At 40.1% G+C, this 23,970-nt stretch overlaps 1 protein-coding gene across 10 annotated transcripts in view; it reads right to left on the reverse strand.

Annotated features, from left to right (window-relative positions):
• Window positions 1-23,970, reverse strand: part of LOC138759590 (alpha-1,6-mannosylglycoprotein 6-beta-N-acetylglucosaminyltransferase B) — a 619,678-nt gene that overhangs the window by 252,826 nt on the left and 342,882 nt on the right. For 9 of the 10 annotated variants that reach the window (XM_069930278.1, XM_069930274.1, XM_069930271.1 and 6 more), the window contains one exon: window positions 1,989-2,159. In XM_069930278.1, the coding sequence (XP_069786379.1) occupies window positions 1,989-2,159 (171 nt within the window). The remainder of the gene's footprint in view (window positions 1-1,988; window positions 2,160-23,970) is intronic. The other variant, XM_069930272.1, reaches the window with a different exon arrangement.

Raw genomic sequence — 23,970 nt, forward strand, 5'->3', positions numbered from 1 at the left:
CAAGCAGTTGGGACACGGGCCTTAATGGATGTGCATTTCGGGCCAAGATGTGATATGAAGTTTGAATAATTGGGGAATTGGCACTTGCATCCCAAGGTGTGAGACCAGGACTGAGTAGGTTGGAGGGAATGAATAGTGATCAGCAAGGGAGAAGATGAATAGATGGAGTTGATCCCTAAAGGATTACAGCTAAATTAAAGGGTTTACAATAGTTGGGTTTGGATCATTGCTCTATTGTGGCAATCTTGATGTTCAGGAGTAGACAGGAACGGCCATTCCCGAGACAACTCAGCTAAATTTCTCTGGCAAGGCTCTGAAAAAAAATCTTGGCAAGGAGGTTTTGTATGCTGATGAGCAAATGATGCAGAAATCAAAGATCTGGAGTGAAGTGACCTGAAAATGAAAATTCTTGTGTTTTACCATACAATATGATTCAATTGCAAATAGCTGAAGTAAACATCTATTTTCTCATCAAAAATGTTCATTTCTACAAGAACAGGGATTAATTTCTGAGCAGCAATTCAAGATTCAAGATTCGATTTATTGTCATAGTAATAAAATAGTGTCCTATTACATGAAATTCCTTTTTGCCTGCTGCAAGGCAGACAGATTTGTCACCTGCAGACATTGCCTAGGTACCTCTTACATTGCTTACAGTTAGAGAGAGAGAGAGAAGCAAAAGAGATTCCACCACCCCCCCACCCCCCAAGAATCACCGAATGTCCTTAGATTTGTCTCCAGCACTTCTGCAGCCCCCACTCATTTCCATCAGATCTCAGCTTTTCTATTAATCTTAGTTTATTTTGAGGAGCAGAAACTTTAACGAAGTGTTCTCTTTCTCTAAATCAGCCATTCTTAATCTTCTTTTGCCCACCTTACGACACTGCTTAAAGTTTATGGGCCCCTTCCCTGTCAAACTGCCAAGTTTAGTTGGTTCCTGTTGTACTTCTCTCCAACTGATGACATAAAAAATGCATATTTTTTTTTAATGATTTCATTCTGTGGCCCTCCTTAAATGTGATGTGGCCTCCAGGGAGCTGTATAACCCCCACTGAGAATGGTAGGACTAAATAGCTGAGAACAGCTGACCCAACAATAAAAAACTCAAAACCCTGGACTCCATGGATTAGCAGCACATCATTTGTTGCAAACTGAGCCACTCAGGAGCCTAGTCACACAGATACGGTGGGCATCTTTCCCACAATTACAAGAAAGGTACCATTCCGTTACAACTTCTGTAAGTGACAGTAGTTTTGAACTTGTTAAACTTTTTGTATAGAGAGATTTCCGTAAAGTGAAAGGAGTTAGCTAGACTCAAGCAACAAAGTGATAAAACTAATTGGGAGCAATTAGAAAATAATGTATTTTGACACAAAGTCGGAGCAGGGACAGTAAATCATCAAAAATAATAAAAATAAATCTTACACAGCAGAATTAGCAGAACAGATGTGTGTTGAGATGAAAAGTGTTTATGGGCTGTATGGATTATTTCACATGCAGTTCATTTCAAATAACCTTCAGTTCTCACTTTGCTTTGCTTTTATTTTTCAAGCTGCTGTCAAAGTTCCATTCCCAACAGTTGGCCAACTGAGGAATGGAAATAGTTTTTAAACTTCAGCAGGATTAAATTTAGAAAAATACATATTCCTCCTCTGTAAGACAAAAAACTGTAAATAAACTCTGTTGATTTGGATTAGATCAACACTTCTAACGTGGCCCTAGATCCTTATCTGCTAAGAACTAGGATCAAGAACTGTAGAAACATTCAACGACAGTGATTATTTTTGTAAAGAGGAGGCCTGGTGTTTAATCCAGAGAACAGGGCTAATGAGAGAGGAAAATGCCCTGGAAATGTGCAGTTTTGATGCAATCTCAGTTTTTTTTCACATTTTTAATGTGTCCACAGATAACATGACTTCAAAATTCAATGCAGAGGAATAAACATTGCTATTTATATTTTATGCCCCTTGATTAGGTTATTTATTCACCTTTTTCCGGTGCCTCTTTCTCATTTCCAGTTTTTGACTGAGTTTCTGGGCAGCCAAAATCCATTGTGCTGACAATCTCCTGATACGCTTTTTCATAAATATCAGAGATTCCTTTCCACTGCCCATGAGTTCGAGGAGTCGTGTAAAGTCCTTTCGATAAAATGCCAGCTGCTATGAAATAAACATAAAATCAATATGAAATCTCTAAAAGTCATTGTAAATGAGTTGGCTGAAATTTTAATTAGGTTTTGCTGAAGTAAGCCTTTTATCAATATAATCCAGTCATTCAGGCAGCAAGCTGATCTGTTTTTGAGAATATACCAGAAGAAGGTATAATATTATGGACAACATCATAGGATTTTGGCATTTGCAACTTCATCCAAAAAAATCCTTGGGCATGAATTGTTATCATTTCCAAAAACGTATTGGAAATGGCTGCACTTAAAGGATTAAAATATTAGGCCAATCACAGTTGAAATATACCACAGAAAGAAAATGTTGCAGCCAAGACTCTCTAGAATGATATAAAGAATATGTTATTACAATAAAGAAGAGCTTGAAAGTTACGCTTTTACAGGAAAAGGTAGCTTTTGGAAGGAGTGTACATTCTGTAAATTATCAAAAGAATAAAGACAAATTAAAAAAAACATTTTGTTGAGATACAGATTTCCCATATAGTCCACAAATGCTAGCAGAAAAATACCAATACAATTACAGCAAGTTCCAATGCTATTGAACTATTTATTGACCACTTAAATTATTTATAACAAGTCAATTCAGTAAAATTCATTTATACACAATTCCTAGTTACAACATGACATTTTGTTTCTTTAAGTTCTTCAAGTTACTATCTACAATCTCTTTGGCTTGGCTTCGCGGACGAAGATTTAAGGAGGGGGTAAAAAGTCCACGTCAGCTGCAGGCTCGTTTGTGGCTGACAAGTCCGATGCGGGACAGGCAGACACGGTTGCAGCGGTTGCAGGGGAAAATTGGTTGGTTGGGGTTGGGTGTTGGGTTTTTCCTCCTTTGTCTTTTGTCAGTGAGGTGGGCTCTGCAGTCTTCTTCAAAGGAGGATGCTGCCCGCCGAACTGTGAGGCGCCAAGATGCACGGTTTGAGGCATTATACAATCTAATGTTACTTCAAAGTCCCTTTAATGAGCAAGCACAACATTTAGGGCAACAAACATTTCTTCCATTCCATCCAAAGATGAGATTTAATTTACTCTAACTTGATGCATATTGACAAAGGACAAAAAACAACCTTACAGCATTGAGATGTGGGGAAAAATTGGCAGTGAATGGGCAAGGTGCAATGCACAGGACTGTAGAATGCTACAGCACAGAAAACAGGTCATTTGGCCCTTCTAGTCTGTGCCAACCATCATTCCGCTGGTCCCATAAAGATAAAGGTTCTATTATTGACACATAATACTATATTTAGAATGTAATATATATTAAATTCTTTAACTTTGTCTACCATAGAAGACTGAGAGTCGCCATTTTGTCCAGCCCTTCAAGAAATGAGGCCCCAGTGAGAATGAACTTATGACCCCTGGTTTACAAGACCAGTGCTCTAATCACTGAGCTGTCAGAGCCTCTCCCATTGACCTGCTCCCATTCTGTAAGCCTCCATGCCTCTCTCATCCATGTATTTATCCAATTTACTCTTAAAACTCAAGATTGAGCCTGCATTCACCACATCAGATAGCTGCTCATTCCACACTCCCATCACTCTCTGAGTAAAGAACTTTCCCCTAATGTTCCCCTTAAAACTTTCCCCTTTCAGCTTAAAACTATGACCTCCTCATATTTATCTGTGGAAAAAGCCACACTCTCTCTAAACGTCACATGAACTTGTAAACTTCTATCAACTCTCCCCTTATTTTTCTTCGCTCCAAGGAATAAAGTCCTAACCTGTGTAATTTTTCCCTGTAATACAACTCCTGAAGACCCAGAAATATCCTAGTAAATCTTCTCTGGATTCTTTCAATCTTATTGATATCCTTCCTGTAGTTTGGCAATCAGAACTGCACACAATATTCCAAATTTGGCTTCACCAATTTCTTAAGTAATTTCAACATAACATCCCAACTCCGATACTCAATATTTGATTTATAAAGGCTAAGGTGCCAAAGGCTTTCTTTACAACCCTGTCGACCTCTGATGTGACTTTCAGGGAATTAATCAGCTCATGGCTGTCCAAATACCTATATATCCTATCTCTTAGAACTCCTTCCAATAATTTACCTATTACTGCCTATAATTACCTGGTTCATTTTTGGAGCCTTTTTTAAATAATGGGACAGAATGATCTTGACATCTTACCTTGGCGAAGGACATTTTGAACATATTTGCCAGGGCCCCTGCAATTTCTACACTGGTCTCCCTCAAGGTCCGAGGGACCTTGCCCAGGGGATTTATCTACATTTATTTGCTGTCCTCCATCTCCTTAATCTCCATATGTCCCACATCACTTCTGTTTGTGGGGGGCAAGAATGATTCCCAGAGTTGGAGGCACTTACTGTGAATATTAATGCTATCTACAACTCCAGATCCAACCTTTCTGGCTATGTTCTACGTAAATGCTCCTTGGCACATGAATCAAGAATGTTATGATAAGGGGTACAATAAAGAATGCTAATCTTCAGGATAATGATAGAATTGCTGAAATTTCATGTACTTAACCCCATATAAATTTCCTGACCTTATTCACCTAAAAATACCAATTATATGAATAAATCTTTTCACAATCTACTTGATCCAGTACTTCAAAAGATCTGCCTTAATTCCAGGATAAAAGGGATGCCATATTCTTGTCAGTTTCCTTTTGTTAGATTCATTCATTCAGAGGTCATAGAGTTGGGAACCACTGAGCAGACTACAAATGGGCAAACATATTTCACTTATGTTTTCTGAAACTCTCCATAACATATCGATTGCTCAATCAATCTGGTCAAAGATACTTATTATTCAGAGAAGGAATCTCAGTGACGTGAGAATTCAGTCATGTAAATAATAAATAATGGGCATTATACTATAAATTACTATCTGAGAGGAAACCTGTCTGATTCAAATGAAGGTAATCATTATCAATTTGATTACGAACATTTTTTGTTGATAACTTCATTTTAATCTTGTCAAGACCAAATTGTAAGGTAAACAATTTAGGGAATATTTACCTATCAAGGATCAGGGATTAATTCTGCATCCTTGTGTGATGAGATAATGGTACAAGAAAGTCAGCCCCAAATTTTTTTAGCTTAAAGTTCAGGAGGCCTCTCAATCTTATGTCCTCCCTGTGCACATCAACCTCAGTTCAGGGAACATGCTCATGGAGAACCACTCCAGACCAGTTCTCTTGCGGGGTGCAAGGAAAATTAAATGGGACAAATACTTAACAATTAGGAAAATAAATTGAAAGTTTGATCGCAGTACATTAGTTTGAATTTCAAAATTATCCCGACCATAAGCAAAACAATTCAGTCAATGGTAATGTTACTTAAGATGATGGAGAAGAAAACGTCGAGTCTGTTCAATCATTTATTCCCGACTGACTTCATACCTCCAATCCACCTCCCCACTTTATCCCTTGGTCCTGTTCACATTGAAAATTGCAATGTCTCTGTCTGAAGTATATTCTTGAGCACCTAGCGTAGAGATTCTGAACATTCCAAAATCTTCCTATTTCACACAATAGCATCTGGAGGAAACCCACACAGCTCGAGAGAGTATGGGCAATTCTGCACATTAGAGGTCAAGATCAAATCCACATCCCTGAAGCTGTGAAGCAGAGTAAACTACTGCTCTACCGTGTCACCCACAACCATGGGTAAAAACATCATGTATCCAAAAACTTACCCTAAGTTAAAATTATGTAATTAAAAAAAAACATTTGGAAATCTATAATTAAAAATGTTTAAAATATTACATAGGTTCATGTCCCTGGGGTAAAAGCCTACAAATGATGGAAGTGTTCAGATATTCAGAAGTGCTTTGAGAAAAGCAGCTATACTATTTCAGCTGAGATCTGAATGGGTTTCCACTGATGTTGACTGTTGTGTTCATTAGTTTCAGTTTTTTTCTGTCTTTAGTCAAGATTAACAGCATGTTGAGAATTATGCTTTTCTATTATTCAGTCACCAGACCTCCTTTATCAATGGAACTTTCATCACTCCCATTAGAAAGAATTGTACGAGAGAGATGAACAATCCCTCTGTGATTGTACAGAATTGAGATTGATTTTCATTTAAATATTTCTTTTGCAACATGTTGCTATTAGTTAGAGTAATAAAACTGTTCACAAGCATCCTAACACCTGCCCCATTTAAAATCATGACCATTGAGTAATGCTGGAATATCATCTCTCTCAGAGTATTTTCAAAAAGGAACCTCAACATTTCCGAATGTCTAAAATAGTCTGAAAATAAACCAGATAAATACAATGCCAATTATGCATATTAATCTGCTAGTGAAAACTCCTTCCTGCAAGTAAACCAAAATTGTTTTTCCAGATATTTATCTTGTGAGATGATTGAAATTTTTTTTCAACTGGTATGCTTTAAAGAGGGAAAAGTGGTTTTATCATGTCCTCCCAGGTTCGAGCTTGATGGATTTGGTGAAATGAACAAACCCATCTGAATAACCATGTGCTTTGGATTTATCTTCATCCCTAAAAAGATAACATCCCTATAACTGCAATCCCAACTCTGCCACTCAGCAGAAGATTGAAGCATTATTGAAACCAATGAATAATATTTGAAACAATGCTAAGAAATGGCCATTTATTCTTTCAATTGTTAACTGGTACAATTTTTAGGGCTTGGTTACAATTTCTGACCTTGTCCTACAAAGAACTAGGCTGATATTTCATGCAGACTTGTATTTCAAATTGATGAATTCAATTTTCAGAATCTTTCAATAGGGAATAAAAACAGATTTACAATGTAATAATAAGTTGCTAATGCAGCATATTCATTGTATTGAAATAATACTTCATGCACGTCACTCGTCTATTAAAGTATTGCTGCACTGTACAAAACTATCAATGACTGTCACACTGCAAGAAACAAACAACAAGACTTAAAAGGGCATTAGGTTACAAGAGAAATGACTGAATTTGATCAATTCTGGTATGCTTTGAGTAAGAGTCAAGAGTAAGTGAAGAATATATCCAATGCCAGTGTGACCTAGTTTGCAGGCATAGTTGCATTTAATCATTTCCTTTGCTCAGACAATACCCTTTAAAAGTTAAAGGTAAATGCCAGAAACTTCAAAAAGAATGCACAAATCATGATATGACAAGTCAAATTTAGCTGTTTTCATTCAGTAAAAACATTGAATAATTTATTTGGAAGGAAATAGAGAACATTTTTTTGCAGAAGAAGTCACTTTACATTCATCCACACTCATATTGTAAAAGCGGACTGGATTATTAAAATAACCCTTTAGGCTGCACAATAAATGTAAATAGATTTTAGAGAAGAATTAAATTCAAATGCTCTAAATGATGACACTCTATCTCTAGAATAAACGAGTTCAAGAGAAAATCAGCCAATCCTTAAATCAATATTAAATACAATGAATAACCCATTACATTTAGACTTTAGAAAGGTATTCATTCTTGTTTTTATTTTTCTTTGACATGCATTTATTCAAATACATTATTATTAATGCTGCATTTCTTAGAAATCCAGAATCTACATGGATTTTATTTATTTATTTTATTAAAATATTTTACACAAACAGGACTGTAACAGGCCAATTCGGCCCTACAAGTCCATGCCATCCAATTTACTCCCCATTAACTTACACTCCGGTACATTTTTGAAGGGTGGGAGGAAACTGGAGCCCCTGAAGAAAACTCATGCAGACACGGGGAGAACGTACAAGCTCCTTGGAGACAGTGCGGCATTCAAACAAGGTTTTTAAAAAAATTTGAAATCTATATTAACTTATATTTGGGTTCTTATTAAAGTATGGACAGCAGTTCCACTGAGAATCACTGTATTTCCAACTTCCAATGTTTAGCGCTGACTTCAACTAGCATGTCCCCACACTACAGAACAGAAATGGAGGTCAGGCATCATTATGTCTGATCCACGTCATGCTACTGGTAACAGCACTGAGTCCAAGCAACAGGAACTGAGATTCAAAGAAAGGCTCAGTGATAGAAGCATAGTGGAGGAGGAAAAGGAAATAAAGAATAAAATTTGGAGGGAAAAAAAGGCCAAATCATGATTAACCATAAATTACTCATTACTATCATCCTAAACTCTGGAAAACCCACAAATTTTCCCTACTGATATCACAGCTCTATAATTGAAAATTAATCTATTTACTTAATGAAGGACCATTTTCCTATTTGATGCCATTCAGAATATTAGAGTGAATTGAGATGAGAGAATTCAAATAAAACTTTAGTAGATCTGTCATCTGTCTGAATTTTAACTGTGCTCCCATCCAGCATTAACTTGTTCCTTTGATGGCCGCTATAAAAATAGCTGATGTGTCTTGGACTAGAAAATAAGGTGGCACTCAAGCAAAAGTTTGTTTTGTAAAGTAAAATCTTGAGGCTTCATTTGCAGCAAGCTTCAAAATAGACACTTAGCTGAAATAGGTAACAATCTTCATCTATAGTTAAATCTTAAATTCAAGTCAGGTCATAGACATTAAAGGAACCCAATGTTATTTTTTAAAATCCAGTCAACTGTTAACTGCTTGAAAATGTACTAATTTAGACATACACCATGCTAACAGGCCTTTTTTGGCCTACAAGCCTGTGCCATCCAATTACACCTCACGGTGTGTTTTGAAGGGTGGAGAGAAGCCGGAGCCCTGGGGGAAAACCCACGCAGGCACAGGGAGAACCTACAAACTCCTTATGGATAATATGGAATTTGAACCTTGGTCCCAGTCGCTAGCTCTGTAACAGCACTCCGCTAATCACCTCCATAACCTTGCTGAAAATCATTTTCATTTTTGTAGAGGCAGATGAAACTCTATTAATATTTCCATCTACTTCCAGCCCTCTGTAAGCATGAAGTCTCCCTTGCCTTATTTGTCCTGGGTCCAACCTACTCTTCTATTGAAGATTTATCTTTCTGTCATCTATGCATAGGCCAGTGGTTGGACATCAATAAGACTGGGCTGAGAGACTCCATCAACTGAGGAACTAAATTATATAACTGATGGCTGCTTGATACATAAATAAATTAAATAAATTGTCCCTAAATAGGATTGAATTATTTCTTGTGTTTTTCTTCATGAAGGGAATAAAGCTAATATAGAAATTATGAGACATGGCACTTAATTTTAACCTGTTCTAAGTGGATAACTATAGGAGCCATTCAATTCAAGCAGTTGATTAATATCCTGAGAAAAAGTGCTCTGTTTCACTTCTGTTCATTGTTGGTCTAAGCTTTTCAGAAGCTGCAGCTTTGCTGATGGTTTGATATAGAACACTCTCTCCAAGACTCCACAAATACAATGTCAAATGACTGAATGTTTTGAAGATGGATGAAAGTGAATTGATGAGAGCAGTGAAGGAGATCTTGTTCACCATGAAGTGCTCAAAAAAGTTTCACATGGGACCCAAGAGATCCAGGGCAAATCGGATCAGGAAATGAGACAAAATGTGACTCTAGAGAGTTGCTTTGGAATGTGTGGTGTTCCAGAACAATTGGTGCTGAAAAAAAAAGACACTTGTTCTTTGTAATGCACATTAATGATTTGGATATGGCTGAAGGGGCACGATCAGCACGTTTGCAATTAACATGAAGAATGGTAGAGTTGTTTTCAATGTAGAGAGTCATCTTGGGTTACAGGGAGATAGTGATGTGTTGGTGAAATCAGTTGAGAAATGGCAGATGAACTGTAATCCTGATTAATGTGAGGGGATGCCTTTTGGGAGAACTAAGGAGAGTTGGGCATTCACCATTAAAGGGCAGCACAGTCACAGCACCAGAAATCGGGACCAGGTTTCGAAACCAACACTGTCTGTAAGGAGTTTCTGCATTTTCCCCATGTCTGCATGGATTTCCTCTGGGGGGGGGCTCCGGTTTCCTCCCACCATTCAAAAATGTACTGCGGGGTTGTAGGTCAACTAGGTGTAATTGGGCAGCGTGGGCTCCTGGGCCAAAATGTGCTGTATATTAAATTTAAATTACAAATTAAGTTACAATTAAAATTAAAAATTTAAATTAAAGGTAAGATCTTGGGGAGTTTTGAATCACAGAGAGGCCTTCACAGCACAGCACAGGTCAAAAATGCAGTTAAGAAATCATATGGGATACAAGCCTTCATTAGTTTGGCACTAAGTACAGCAGCAGGGAACTCATGCTTCAGTGCTATAAAACATTGGTCAGAACTCAGCTAGAGTGCTGCTTTGGTCACCAAACTGTAGAATAGATATGTTAGTGCTGGAGAGGATGCAGATTTGAGCAACGTGACAATGGTTTGACGTTTGTGGCTGGGTAACCCCTGCCCAACTGATAAGTTTCCACCAGCCTGGAGTTTCCCTATTCAGGTGACGAGAACAATGCCCAGTGAAAGGGGAACCTGGTAACGTGATTGGTTCACATAAGGATGCAATAAATTGATGCGGATAAATAGTATGTAGCTTAATGCAGAAAGGGTAATTCTTGTCACATGGGAGAAGACTGTTTTTTGGATTGGTTAAATCGTAATCAGAATTTATTGACTTATTGTCATGAACAAGTCATGAAATTCATTGTTTTGAGGCAACGTCATAGTGAAAACGTTCATATTATTAACCAATCTTATGACATTACTATAAAAAAGTAAAATTAATAGTGCAGGAAAAGTAAGGCCCATTAAATATTCAGGAATCTAACGGCAGCGGGGAAGAAGCTGTCCTTGTGCTGTTAAGTGCAGTGAAGTATACAAACTGTATATAAATTGATGTAATTGTATTTTCAGAGACCACCTGGATTTCCCACAGGGGTGATGGACCTCCCTCAGGCCTATGTAATAAATAAAGGGAATTGGCACAAGAAAAGTCTGAGTCCTTCATCCTCTGGAGAGTAAACTGCTGATTTGGATTTCACCCCAGAACCTGGATTGAGGATCAACACTGATCCTCCACGGTACCTGGAACACACTCAGAGAGTAGTGGAAACAGAGCTGTTGACAGCATTTAAGAAGTGTCTTGAGGAGCACTTGAATCACCTGGGTAGTGCAGGTTACAGAAGAGAAGAGTAAAATGGATCGGTAAAATCTCACCCAGTACACCAATGTATGCAGACCCATCAGCCAGGTCGCATGTAGAATTGTTGAAATGATGTTTAGGCCTAAAACCTGACCCTGGCGCACATATACTGCCTGTCTCAAATCTGACAGTTTAGGCTCCTACATTATGCTCATATAGGTGCTCATCACTTTTATTTTTTTCAGTGCTTCTTTCTTCTTCTTCTTTGGCTTGGCTTCGCGGACGAAGATTTATGGAGGAGGCTTCACACACACATTTATTCACCTGGGTTTCTTCTCCCCAGATGACCACCCCTTTCCTTGCTCCTATCTGGTTCCATCTGAACATCATTCAATCTTATTTTGTTCTGCTTATCACCTTCTCCCTCCCCTTCAATTACATGGATCCATCTGCCCAAATTTTTTTTTTGTTGCTTTGTTGTCTGGCTTTTGCCTATTACCCTCCAGCCTATCTCTTAACACCTCCCTCCCCCCCAATTGGATTCATCTGTCCATCATTTCACCCCTCCTCATTTGAATCCCCTGTCACAGCCCTCACTCTCAATTCCTTACGGTGGTGGAGAAGAAGGCAAATGCAATGCTGATATTCATTTCGGGTGGAATAGAATATAGGATCAGGGATGTGATGTTGAGGGTCAACAAGGCACTGGAGAGACCTTGCTTGGAGTATTGTGAGCAAGTTTGGGCTTCTCATTTAAGAAATTATGTATTAATGCTGGAGAGGGTTCAAAGGAGGGTCACGATTGATTCCATGAATGAAAGGGTTATTATACAAGAAGCATTTGTCAGCTCTTGGCCTGTCTTAATTGGAATTTAGGAGAATGCGGGGGGGGGGGTGGGTGGTATCTCATTGAAATATTTTGAATGTTGAAAAGCATGGACAGATTAGATGTAGAAAGGTTGTTTCCCATGGTGCGATTGTTTAGGACAAGAGGGCTCAACTTCAGGATTGAGGGTGTTCACTTAGAACTGAGATGAGGAGGAATTTTTTCAGCTAGAGGGTGGTAAGTCTGTGGAACTTGTTGCTACAGGCATTTGTGGAGACCACATCATTGGATGTAGAGACTGATAGCCTGGGCATCAAAGAAGATGGGGAAAAGGCCAGACAGTGGGGCTGAGTGGGAAAATGGATCAGTTTATGATTGAATGGTAAGACTGACTCAATGGGCTGACTAGCTTATCCCTGGTCCTATGTCTTATGGTCTTGTACTGTCTTCACTCTGCAGCATGAAAAGTCAACTCTCCTTTTGCATCCACAGATACTACTTAACCTGGTAAATTCTCAGTCCATGCCTCCTGTGTGGGACCTGTTCAAAATCCTTGTGAAAATCTAAATACAGCATTGATTTTTACTTATCTCTTAATGTCTAAGAAAATGATCAAAAGTATCTTCCAGTTCATAAATCCATGCTGATTCTGTTCAAACCTATCATTCTTTTCTCTGCATTCAGTCATTATATTCTTCATTATCTTTGGCTTGGCTTTGCGGACGAAGATTTATGGAGGGGGTAAATGTCCACGTCAGCTGCAGGCTCGATTGTGGCTGACAAGTCCGATGCGGGACAGGCAGACATGGTTGCAGCGGTTGCAGGGGAAAATTGGTTGGTTGGGGTTGGATGTTGGGTTTTTCCTCCTTTGCCTTTTGTCAGTGAGGTAGGCTCTGCGGTCTTCTTCAAAGGAGGTTGCTGCCCGCCAAACTGTGAGGCGCCAAGATGCACGGTTTGAGGCGATATCAGCCCACTGACGGTGGTCAATGTGGCTGGCACCAAGAGATTTCTTTAGGCAGTCCTTGTACCTTTTCTTTGGTGCACCTCTGTCACGGTGGCCAGTGGAGAGCTCGCCATATAACACGATCTTGGGAAGGCGATGGTCCTCCATTCTGGAGACGTGACCCACCCAGCGCAGCTGGATCTTCAGCAGCGTGGACTCGATGCTGTTGACCTCTGCCATCTCGAGTACTTCAACGTTAGGGATGAAAGGGCTCGAATGAATGTTGAGGATGGAGCGGAGACAACGCTGGTTGAAGCGTTCTAGGAGCCGTAGGTGATGCCGGTAGAGGATCCATGATTCGGAGCCGAACAGGAGTGTGGGTATGACAACGGCTCTGTATACGCTTATCTTTGTGAGGTTTTTCAGTTGGTTATTTTTCCAGACTCTTTTGTGTAGTCTTCCAAAGGAGCTATTTGCCTTGGCGAGTCTGTTGTCTATCTCATTGTCGATCCTTGCATCTGATGAAATGGTGCAGCCGAGATAGGTAAACTGGTTGACCGATTTGAGTTTTGTGTGCCTGATGGAGATGTAGGGGGGCTGGTAGTCATGGTGTGGAGCTGGCTGATGGAGGACCTCCGTTTTCTCCAGGCTGACTTCCAGGCCAAACATTTTGGCAGTTTCCGCAAAACAGGACGTCAAGCGCTGAAGAGCTGGCTCTGAATGGACAACTAAAGCGGCATCGTCTGCAAAGAGTAGTTCACGGACAAGTTTCTCTTGTGTCTTGGTGTGAGCTTGCAGGCGCCTCAGATTGAAGAGACTGCCATCCGTGCGGTACCGGATGTAAACAGTGTCTTCATTGTTGAGGTCTTTCATGGCTTGGTTCAGCATCATGCTGAAGAAGATTGAAAAGAGGGTTGGTGCGAGAACACAGCCTTGCTTCATGCCATTGTTAATGGAGAAGGATTCAGAGAGCTCATTGCTGTATCTGACCCGACCTTGTTGGTTTTCGTGCAGTTGGATAACCATGTTGAGGAACTTTGGGGGGCATCCGATGCGCTCTAGTATTTGCCAAAGCCCTTTCCTGCTCATGGTGTCGAAGGCTTTGGTGAGGTCAACAAAGGTGATGTAGAGTCCTTTGTTTTGTTCTCTGTAGCTGTCTTCATTATAGATTATAGATAGCAGTATTTTCCCTATTACTGATAGAAGTATAACAGGTCAACAATTGGAGCCAATACACCAGTCAGTGCATGTGTTCTTTGATTTACATTCTTCTATCCAAATCTGTTAGTTTCTTTGCTCTCTTATGTGTCTCTGAGTTAAGAAAAACAAGATTTCCCTTATATCTGTGTAATTAACAGCCTACTAATGAAATAAAGCAACATAAAGTAGGCTAAATGACATTTCAGAAAGTGCAATTTCATGAAATTGTAAATAATTAGAAAGAATAAAACAATGAGTACTGAAAGTCATTTCACTTCTAAAACATGAAAAACCTTGATAATGTTTGTAAAAAATCGTTTCTGATATAATGCAAGGCAACTGTACTTCCCCTGAAGTCATTTGCTAGAGATTATTTTAATTTTAATTGATTTTTTCCATTGTTGCTACTGGTATAAAAACTGTATATTTATTGCCTGCTCAATGCAATTAATGAAAGAAAAAATACAACAAACTAATGGACAATACCCATTTGAGAAGAAATCAGAATTAGTTCTATTTCTTCTTCCAGCTTTTTGGTCAACCACATATGATGGAATTTGGGCTGAATTAGAAGGCTTTTGAATTTATATCTAACAATTCCTTTCTCCCCCAATATTGCAGCTCAACTTACTGTGGTCCTCCAGCAGATTACTTATTTTTGGTTGAACTGTTACATTTTGATTAAGCTTTCAAAGCCCTCAACTATTAAAAAAATTTTAAAAATGGCTATTCCAGTAAATCCCCTGGTATTTGGAATTCGAGCAACCAGCAGCTTTAAGCAAAGAACAAAAAAAATTGAGGAAAATTTAAATTAAATTTAGCCAAACAGCACAATTACAGACCATTTTGGCCCACGAGACTGTGCCGCCCAATTACACCCAATTAACCTACATCCCCAGTACGTTTCGAACAGTGGAAAGAAACTGGAGCCCCCGGGAAAAACCCACGCAGACACAAGAAGAAGGTACAAACTCTTTGTAGGCAACGTGGGATTCAAACCCAGATCACTGTCACTGTAAAGGTGTTGCACTAACCCCATACGCCAACCTTAAAAAATAAAATAAATAAGAATTCTTTCTTTTCTTCTTCTTTGGCTTGGCTTCGCGGACGAAGATTTATGGAGGGGGTAAAAGTTCACGTCAGCTGCAGGCTCGTTTGTGGCTGACAAGTCCGATGCGGGACAGGCAGACACGGTTGCAGCGGTTGCAGGGGAAAATTGGTGGGTTGGGGTTGGGTGTTGGGTTTTTCCTCCTTTGTCTTTTGTCAGTGAGGTAGGCTCTGCGGTCTTCTTCAAAGGAGGTTGCTGCCTGCCAAACTGTGAGGTGCCAAGATGCACGGTTTGAGGCGAGATCAGCCCACTGACGGTGGTCAATGTGGCTGGCACCAAGAGATTTCTTTAGGCAGTCCTTGTACCTTTTCTTTGGTGCACCTCTGTCACGGTGGCCAGTGGAGAGCTCGCCATATAACACGATCTTGGGAAGGCGATGGTCCTCCATTCTGGAGACGTGACCCACCCAGCGCAGCTGGATCTTCAGCAGCGTGGACTCGATGCTGTTGACCTCTGCCATCTCGAGTACTTCAACGTTAGGGATGAAAGCGCTGCAATGGATGTTGAGGATGGAGCGGAGACAACGCTGGTGGAAGCGTTCTAGGAGCCGTAGGTGATGCCGGTAGAGGACCCATGATTCGGAGACGAGCGGGAGTGTGGGTATGACAATGGCTCTGTATACGCTTATCTTTGTGAGGTTTTTCAGTTGGTTATTTTTCCAGACTCTTTTGTGTAGTCTTCCAAAGGCGCTATATGACTTGGCGAGTCTGTTGTCTATCTCATTGTCGATCTTTGCATCTGATTAAATGGTGCAGCCGAGATAGGTAAATTGGTTGACCGTTTTGAGTTTTGTGTGCCCGATGGAGATGTGGGGGGGCTGGTAGTCATGGTGGGGAGCTGGCTGATGGAGGACCTCAGTTTTCTTCAGGCTGACTTCCAGGCCAAACATTTTGGCAGTTTCCGCAAAACAGGACGTCAAGCGCTGAAGAGCTGGCTCTGAATGGGCAACTAAAGCGGCATCGTCTGCAAAGAGTAGTTCACGGACAAGTTTCTCTTGTGTCTTGGTGTGAGCTTGCAGGCGCCTCAGATTGAAGAGACTGCCATCCGTGCGGTACCGGACGTAAAGAGCGTCTTCATTGTTGAGGTCTTTCATGGCTTGGTTCAGCATCATGCTGAAGAAGATTGAAAAGAGGGTTGGTGTGACAACACAGCCTTGCTTCACGCCATTGTTAATGGAGAAGGGTTCAGAGAGCTCATTGCTGTATCTGACCCGACCTTGCTGGTTTTCGTGCAGTTGGATAACCATGTTGAGGAACTTTGGGGGTCATCTGATGCGCTCTAGTAACAAATAAACCATTAGTGAAGATGGGAGCAAATATTCAGCCAGCAAAGTGCCCTGGTCGTGTTTTGCTCGTAGCAGCTGGTTGAATAAAGTTGTGTGAAACAGCAATGGTGTCACCCAGGAGAATAACTCTCTCAAAGTGCTTCCTTATCCCTGCTTAGTAAGAGTCATCTGAATCAGAGAATTCATCTGTAAACTTGGAGAAAGGTGGTGGAGGGTTATTTATCTATAATGTTGTTGTTTTTCTTTTGGGCAGCTCCATGGAGGGGGAGGAACCTGCAGATGCAGCAAAGATTAAATGTTGTCAAAGAATGTGACTAAAAATAAAGTAAATTGCGTTAAGGTTTGTATATTCAAGCAAATGGAAGTTTGTTCAGTGTAAGTACAGTCTAGTATTTTTATCTTTTAAACTGTTTATTCTTAATGTAGGTGTAGGCCACAGTCAAAAATAGGAATCCTTGATTCCCAAAGCATTTGTGGCAATAGAATAGGTTCAAGAAATAGAAGTAAGGGTTCACCTGGTAAAAAGGAAATAGATAAAAAAAATGTTGCAGTAATGTAATTATCAGGAACATACAGGTCATCATTTTAGAAGATATGTCATGCTAATCAGCATGTACCCATAATTTTAGCTTCATCTATTTAAGATAACTCCAAGTTGTCTGATAGGATGATCAGTTTCTGAGAATTAATTTTATCTGACATTTTATATCTATATCAAAATTGGAAATTATCTGGTTGCATTATCTAGTGATTAATTATTCTTAGCCTGTCTCTCAAAAATTATTCATGACTTCTTTGTTAATTTTGTGAAAAATAAATGGTGTGCTGTGCATTGGAAGCATACATTTTCTGCTTTAAATGCCAGTTCCATGAGACCAAGATCTAAAGAAAGTTTATGATTTCAATAACATATCTTCAGTGATGCTTTTGTGAGCAAGAAAGCACCAGTGTCATGATTGTGTGACTTAGTGAGACAACCACATGCTCCATCCTATTATTGCTGTTAACTTGGTTGCCAAAGACAAACACAGAACAATTGCCACTAAAGAAATCATAGAAGGCCATAATAAGAACTCTTCCCAAATAATAACATAATCAATTTGACCTCAATGGCTGATATTGATGAATTATTCCATTTATTAAAACCTTTTGAGGTGCAAGAGAAGAATAGCTGAATGGAGCGAAACACAAAAGTCTGCAGATGCTGTCTCATGCAGCGTCCACAAGATGTAAAGATACGTAACCCATGTTTCGGGCCTGAGACCTTCTTCAAGATATGAGTAAAAAGTAGGCAGGTACCTGAATTAAAAGGCTGGGGAGAGGAAAGAAAGGGCAGTAGAAGGAGTACAGATGAGTAGTATGAGCTCTTGATACTACAATTTTGTTGCAAATTACTGTTTTCAGTGAAGGACATTCCTTTGTTTATGCTTTACACAAACAAGCCCAAACATACTGAGGAAGCTTCTCTCATTTGAACATTCATCTGTTCTGTGAATATTATTTGTCACCCAAGTCTGCTCAGGGGATTAAAAACATCAAGGAGGGCAAAGTACCACAAGATGAAAGAATAATGGCAGTCATTAGAGCCTGGGGAAAAAATGTTGGTGGATACAATCTCATTAATGGAATGGGATTAATGAACACTCCAACCTTTCCTGGGGGAGAAGTTCTATTGTCATGAGTGAAGTCAGTGATTCTCTGAAATTGTGGCAACCTCCAACACACCCAATGTCTGACTAATATGCCTGATCATTTTTGATAATTAATTGTTTGCAAATGTTTGTATATTGATGTCTGGCTGCAGGTCATGGACCATCAGAAATGCAATGGAAAAAGGATCAATGCAGCAGAGATGTGATTTCTCAGAAGAATGCCATGCATATCATATACAGACAGGATAACAAACAAAGAAATTCTACAAAGAACGAAAACAAAACATCACTACTTGAAAGAATCAGAAAACAGCAATCAAAATTCTTTGGGTATATTATGCAAAGAGATAGATTAGAACGTGACCCAGACTTCATCGAGGGCTCAGGAGTGGAGAGGGTCAAGAATTTCAAATTCCAGGATTGTCCTGGAGCTTCCACAAAGAAGGTTCGCCAGTGGCTATGATTTGTGAGGTGCCTGAGGAGATTCGGTATGTCACTGAAAACTCTTAAAATCTTCTATAAGTGTACCGTGGAGAGTATTCTGACTGGTTGCATCAGTGCCTGGTCTGGAGGCTCCAGCTCTCAGGACAAGAATAAACTCCAGAGGATTGATAACTCGGCCTGTGACATCACAGGCACCAGACTCATTTCATTGAGGACATCCTCAAAGAACTCCACCACCAAGGCTATGCCCTCTTCAATCTGCTACCTTCATGAAAATGGTACAGGAGACTGAAGACGAGCATTTAGTAGCAATTTCTTCCCCACTGCCATCAGATTCCTGAATAATCAAAGACACTTTCTTACTTTTTGTGCACTATTATTTTTATCATTTTATTTATATTATGTTGTAAGATGGTTATAATATGAAGGTCTGCTGCAGCAAAACACCAAATTTCATGACTTGTTCATGACAATAAATTTTGAATAGTTGAAAGGAAAAAGAACCAGAGGCAGACAAAGAATGAAAATGAGAGATGGATTAACATGGTGGTTAGAAACAGGGGAGGCAACAACTACAATTCGGAGGGTCAGAGACCATGATGGAGAGACATGATCGCCTACATCGAATGGCAAGGCACCAGTACCAACCAAATTCCAGTCCCTACTAGTGGAGGCTGGTACTGTAGGGAAAAGGAAAAAGAGAGAGAGAGAGAGGGAGAGAGCTAGAAGAAAGGAGACATTGGGAAAAATGGTTTTGGGGGTAGGGGTAATGGAAACTGGAGAAGTTGACATTCATGTTATCCAGTTGGAGGGACCCCAGATGGAATAGGAAGTATGGTTCCTCCAATTTGTGAGTGATCTTACTTTGACAGGGTATGAGACCATGGGCAGACATGTTGGTATGCGAATGTGGCAGGGAATTAAAGTAGGTTGCCACAGGGAGATTCACGCTATTGCGGTGGACAAAGCCAAAGTGCTCAATGAAGCGATCTCATAGATTGCATCCGGTCTCTCTGATGTAGAGGAGATCAGAATGGGAGCACCGGATACAGTAGATGACTCCTGCAGATTCACAAGTGAAATATTGGAAGGGCTGCTTCCTATATTCCAATGGTGGTGAGAGAGGAGGTGTGGGGAGTAGGTACAGCTGAAAATCACTTTAACATCAAGTAAGATAAGGAAATATTGGAAGAGGCGATGTTAAAGATGTAATGGTGAATAATGAGTCAGAGAGGTCAAGTTTCAGACCAAGGCAGATCAAAAAAAACAGCTGCAAAAAGAGTGATATAGAAGAGAAAGAACTGGAGGAGACTGGGACTAGATGCAGGGATGGTTAACAAATGGGAGAAAGATAGAAGACCACAGAGGAATTTGAGAATACAATATGACAGGTTCAATGTAAATGCTGGAATTCAAACCTGAACTGGCAAAATCTGTAAAGGTGCTTTTGTAAATTCATAAGAGTGACAGTAGAAAAGGAAAATAAAAAGGTCTGATGTTTCCAAAGAGTCAAAGTGAAGTTCCAGATATAAGATCTTGTGAAAGCAGGACAAAAATATCATCAGTTCTGAGAAGCAATCAACACGTTTTTGTTTATATATATAGACTTCGTGAAACTTTTACTGTTATGAAGAGACTCTGATATTGATTGTTCACACAAGAATGACCAAAAGTGCAAATCTTTGTTTCTGTCCATGAGTTTAGACAGCAGAACATCATCGCTTTGTTGTATTCATTAGCCCCTTGGTCACAGAGTTTCTGTAGTTCAGTTTAGACGGCAGTCATTCCAGGAATATGACAAGAAATGACAATGGGCCGAGGAGGTCAAAATTCAGAACGGGACTGGCACCCTCATTCCCATTCTGAGATTTTTAAGCAGCAAGTGTTTTGGGAAAATGGGAATTATTTCCTTGAATGCAGCAGCTGTATAAAAACCATAAATGATTGATGCAATCATGGCATTTAGTATTGAGATAAACATAATATATAATTGTAATTAATTATTTATATTAGTTTTTGGATTTTGTTAATTTTTATTTGAACATTTAAATGCTTACAAACAAAATGGTGCTCCAGAATATTTCATATCTTGAAGCAACAACGGCAAATTAGATGTGTGTGAGGACTTAGTGGAAGTGAGCCATTGGAATTATTAGTGTTTTGAATTTTATGATAAACTGTAGTTAAAAGTTTAGTGAATGAAGGGTCCGAGAGATTGAATGAATTCACAACTGGCAGAAGTTAGATCTGAATATTAAATAAATAGCTGATTACCATATCTTTGGCTTGGCTTCGCGGACGAAGATTTATGGAGGGGGTAAAAAGTCCACGTCAGCTGCAGGCTCGTTTGTGGCTGACCAGTCCGATGCGGGACAGGCAGACACGATTGCAGCGGTTGCAAGGGAAAATTGGTTGGTTGGGGTTGGGTGTTGGGTTTTTCCTCCTTTGCCTTTTGTCAGTGAGGTGGGCTCTGCGGTCTTCTTCAAAGGAGGCTGCTGCCCGCCAAACTGTGAGGCGCCAAGATGCACGGTTTGAGGCGTTATCAGCCCACTGGCGGTGGTCAATGTGGCAGGCACCAAGAGATTTCTTTAGGCAGTCCTTGTACCTTTTCTTTGGTGATTACCATATAATTTCATGCATAATATCATTTAATTTGTTAAAAAAGAGGAAGATATATAATATGTTGGGTACATTAAGAACCAGTTTCAATTTCCCAGTATGCCTCTTGATACACTGGGTACCTAAACACTGCAATTTGGGGGCAAATTACTGCTTCCAATGAAGGACATTTCTTTGCTTATGTTGACAAAAACCAGCCCAAGCATATTGAGGAAGCTTCTCTCCTTTCAAAGTTCATCTGTTCTGTGGATATTTGTCACCTAAATCTGCTTGGGGGATTAAAAAAGAACATCAAGGAGGGAAAGTACCACAGGATGAAAGAATAATGGCAGCCTGTGGGGGTGGCGTGGGAAGTTGGTTGGTGGATAAATGATCATTAATGGAATGGGATTAAGAAACATTCCAGCCTTTCTTAAGGGAGAAGTTCTATTGTCTTGACAGAAGTCAATGACTCTCCGAAACCGAGGCAAGCTCCACAAACCTGATTATTTTGGGTAATTAAGTATTTGTAAAGAGCAGCCCTCACAAGAAAAGGCATCTGTTACCAGACTGATGTATTTATAAACTTCTGATATTGAAATTGAGCATGGATTTGCAGCTGGGAGTACTTGAAGAACCAACTTGTTTTTCTAGGAAGTTGCAAAGAACTGTCATTACCTGCTGTGATAACTTGAACCTCAGAAGCATGCCCAGGAAATTAAGCCTCTGTTCTCTGTGAGCAGCTCCTGCACCATATACCTTTGTTGTGGGTTTTGATTTTTATATGCAACTGTCAGGATATCAGATGCAGATGGAGTAACACGTTGTTTTTCCAAAGGCACCATGTGGTTGTCCATATCATTTCGCCCCTAGGCTCAGTGGTATTGTAGCATGAACATAGCCAATTAAGAAGAGGTATTTTTTTTAAGACCTGCTCACCACAGTAATCAAGAATCCTAAAAGAATGGAAAAGTAAAAGTTGGCAAAAGTTATTTCCTCTCAAAGCAATTCAACTTTTGCGAAGTAAGCTCTTCAAAGATTTAAGGTGAATAAGTATTCAATGAGACACAGGTGCTGGAATCTGGAGCAAGAAACAAACTGTTGGAGGAACTCAACAAATGAGGCAGCGTCTGTGGAGGGAAACAGACAGTTGATCCTTTTTTCCAAATTAAATTTAGATGTACAGAATGGTGACAGGTCCTTTCGGCCCACGAGCCCGGTGCTGCCCAAATATGGCACCGAAGCTACAACCTCCATACATTTTGGAATAATGGGAGGAAACCAGAGCTCCCAGAGGAACAGACAGTGCAGGATTCAAACCAGGGTCAATCAAACCATGATAGCACTGTGCTAATTGTGGCAGTGTTTCAAGTTGAGTGCCTTCATTTGGACTGAAAGAGTAGAGGGGAGATAGCAATTATAAAGAAGTGAAGGGCAGAAGTGGGATAACAGCTTGCAAGCAGTAGATGAATCCAGGTGAGGGAGGACTGAATGCCTTGATTAATGTCTCAATTCCTGTCAGCCGCTGCTGTTCTACCATTTCACAATCTGTTATATAAATGAAGCAACATCATGATAAAACAATTTAATTCATGTTCCATTTCAGAGGATGTAGGACCTTGCGATTTCATATATGAAACAGAAAAGAATGTAAATTGAGTGACACCTTAACTCTTCCCATGTTGCTACAGGCAAGAGGATAATTACGCCCATTTTAATGTATGTATAGAATTGCCAAGTCATCAGCTGCAGTTGAAATTTAATTTAAAACTTGAAAGATTAAATGAACTATTTCAAGATATTTCACAATGGATCTTTTGAAGTTTGTTCAGGTTCTGTTAGTTTTGCCGTGAAGAAAGCTGATAACCAACTTCAAACAAATTTAATGCACCATAAAACCTGATAATTGACTGCATAACTGAAAAAAGAATAAAAGTCTCCAACAAAGGCCAATGCTTTAAGGCAAATGAAAGAGCGAAATCCATGTTTATTATATTGGATTTTTAGAGCTCTGTTAAATTTTTTGGGGAGTCACATTTCACTCATCAATGAAAACTTGGAAATGATGCAAAGCATGATATATGTATAAAGTGTAGCTGTATAAAGACTACCTGGATGCATCCCCGATCCAAACACTGACACCTCCTGGTGCGAGAAAGAGACAAACGAGATGTGCTCCACACCAGGGTCATGCCCAGCGCGGAATGCCACATTGACCACCGGCTTGTTCGCTGCAAGCTCAACCTTCACTTCAAGCCAAAGTCCAGGAACAGTAAAGTCCCCAGAAAGAGGTTCAATGTTGGAAACTTGCAGTCAGACGAAGTGAGAGGAAACTTCCAGGCAAACCTCAAAACAAAGCTCGAGGATGCAATCCGCCTCACGGACTCGTCCCCTGAAACCCTCTGGGATCAGCTGAAGACTGACATACTGCAATCCACTGAAGAGATACTGGGCTTCTCCTACAGGAAAAACAAGGACTGGTTTGACGAAAATGACCACGAAATCCAGGAGCTGCTGGCAAAGAAGCGAGCTGCCCACCAGGCTCACCTTGCAAAGCCGTCCTGGCCAGAGAAGAAACGAGCCTTCCGTCGCGCATGCAGCCGTCTTCAGCGCAAACTCCGGGAGATCCAAAATGAGTGGTGGACTAGCCTCGCCAAACGAACCCAGCTCAGCACGGACACTGGCGACTTCAGGGGTTTTTATGAGGCTCTAAAGGCTGTGTACGGCCCCTCACCCCAAGTCCAAAGCCCGCTGCGCAGT

This window comes from Narcine bancroftii, chromosome 3, assembly GCF_036971445.1.
Source record: "Narcine bancroftii isolate sNarBan1 chromosome 3, sNarBan1.hap1, whole genome shotgun sequence".
Lineage (NCBI taxonomy): Eukaryota > Metazoa > Chordata > Chondrichthyes > Torpediniformes > Narcinidae > Narcine > Narcine bancroftii.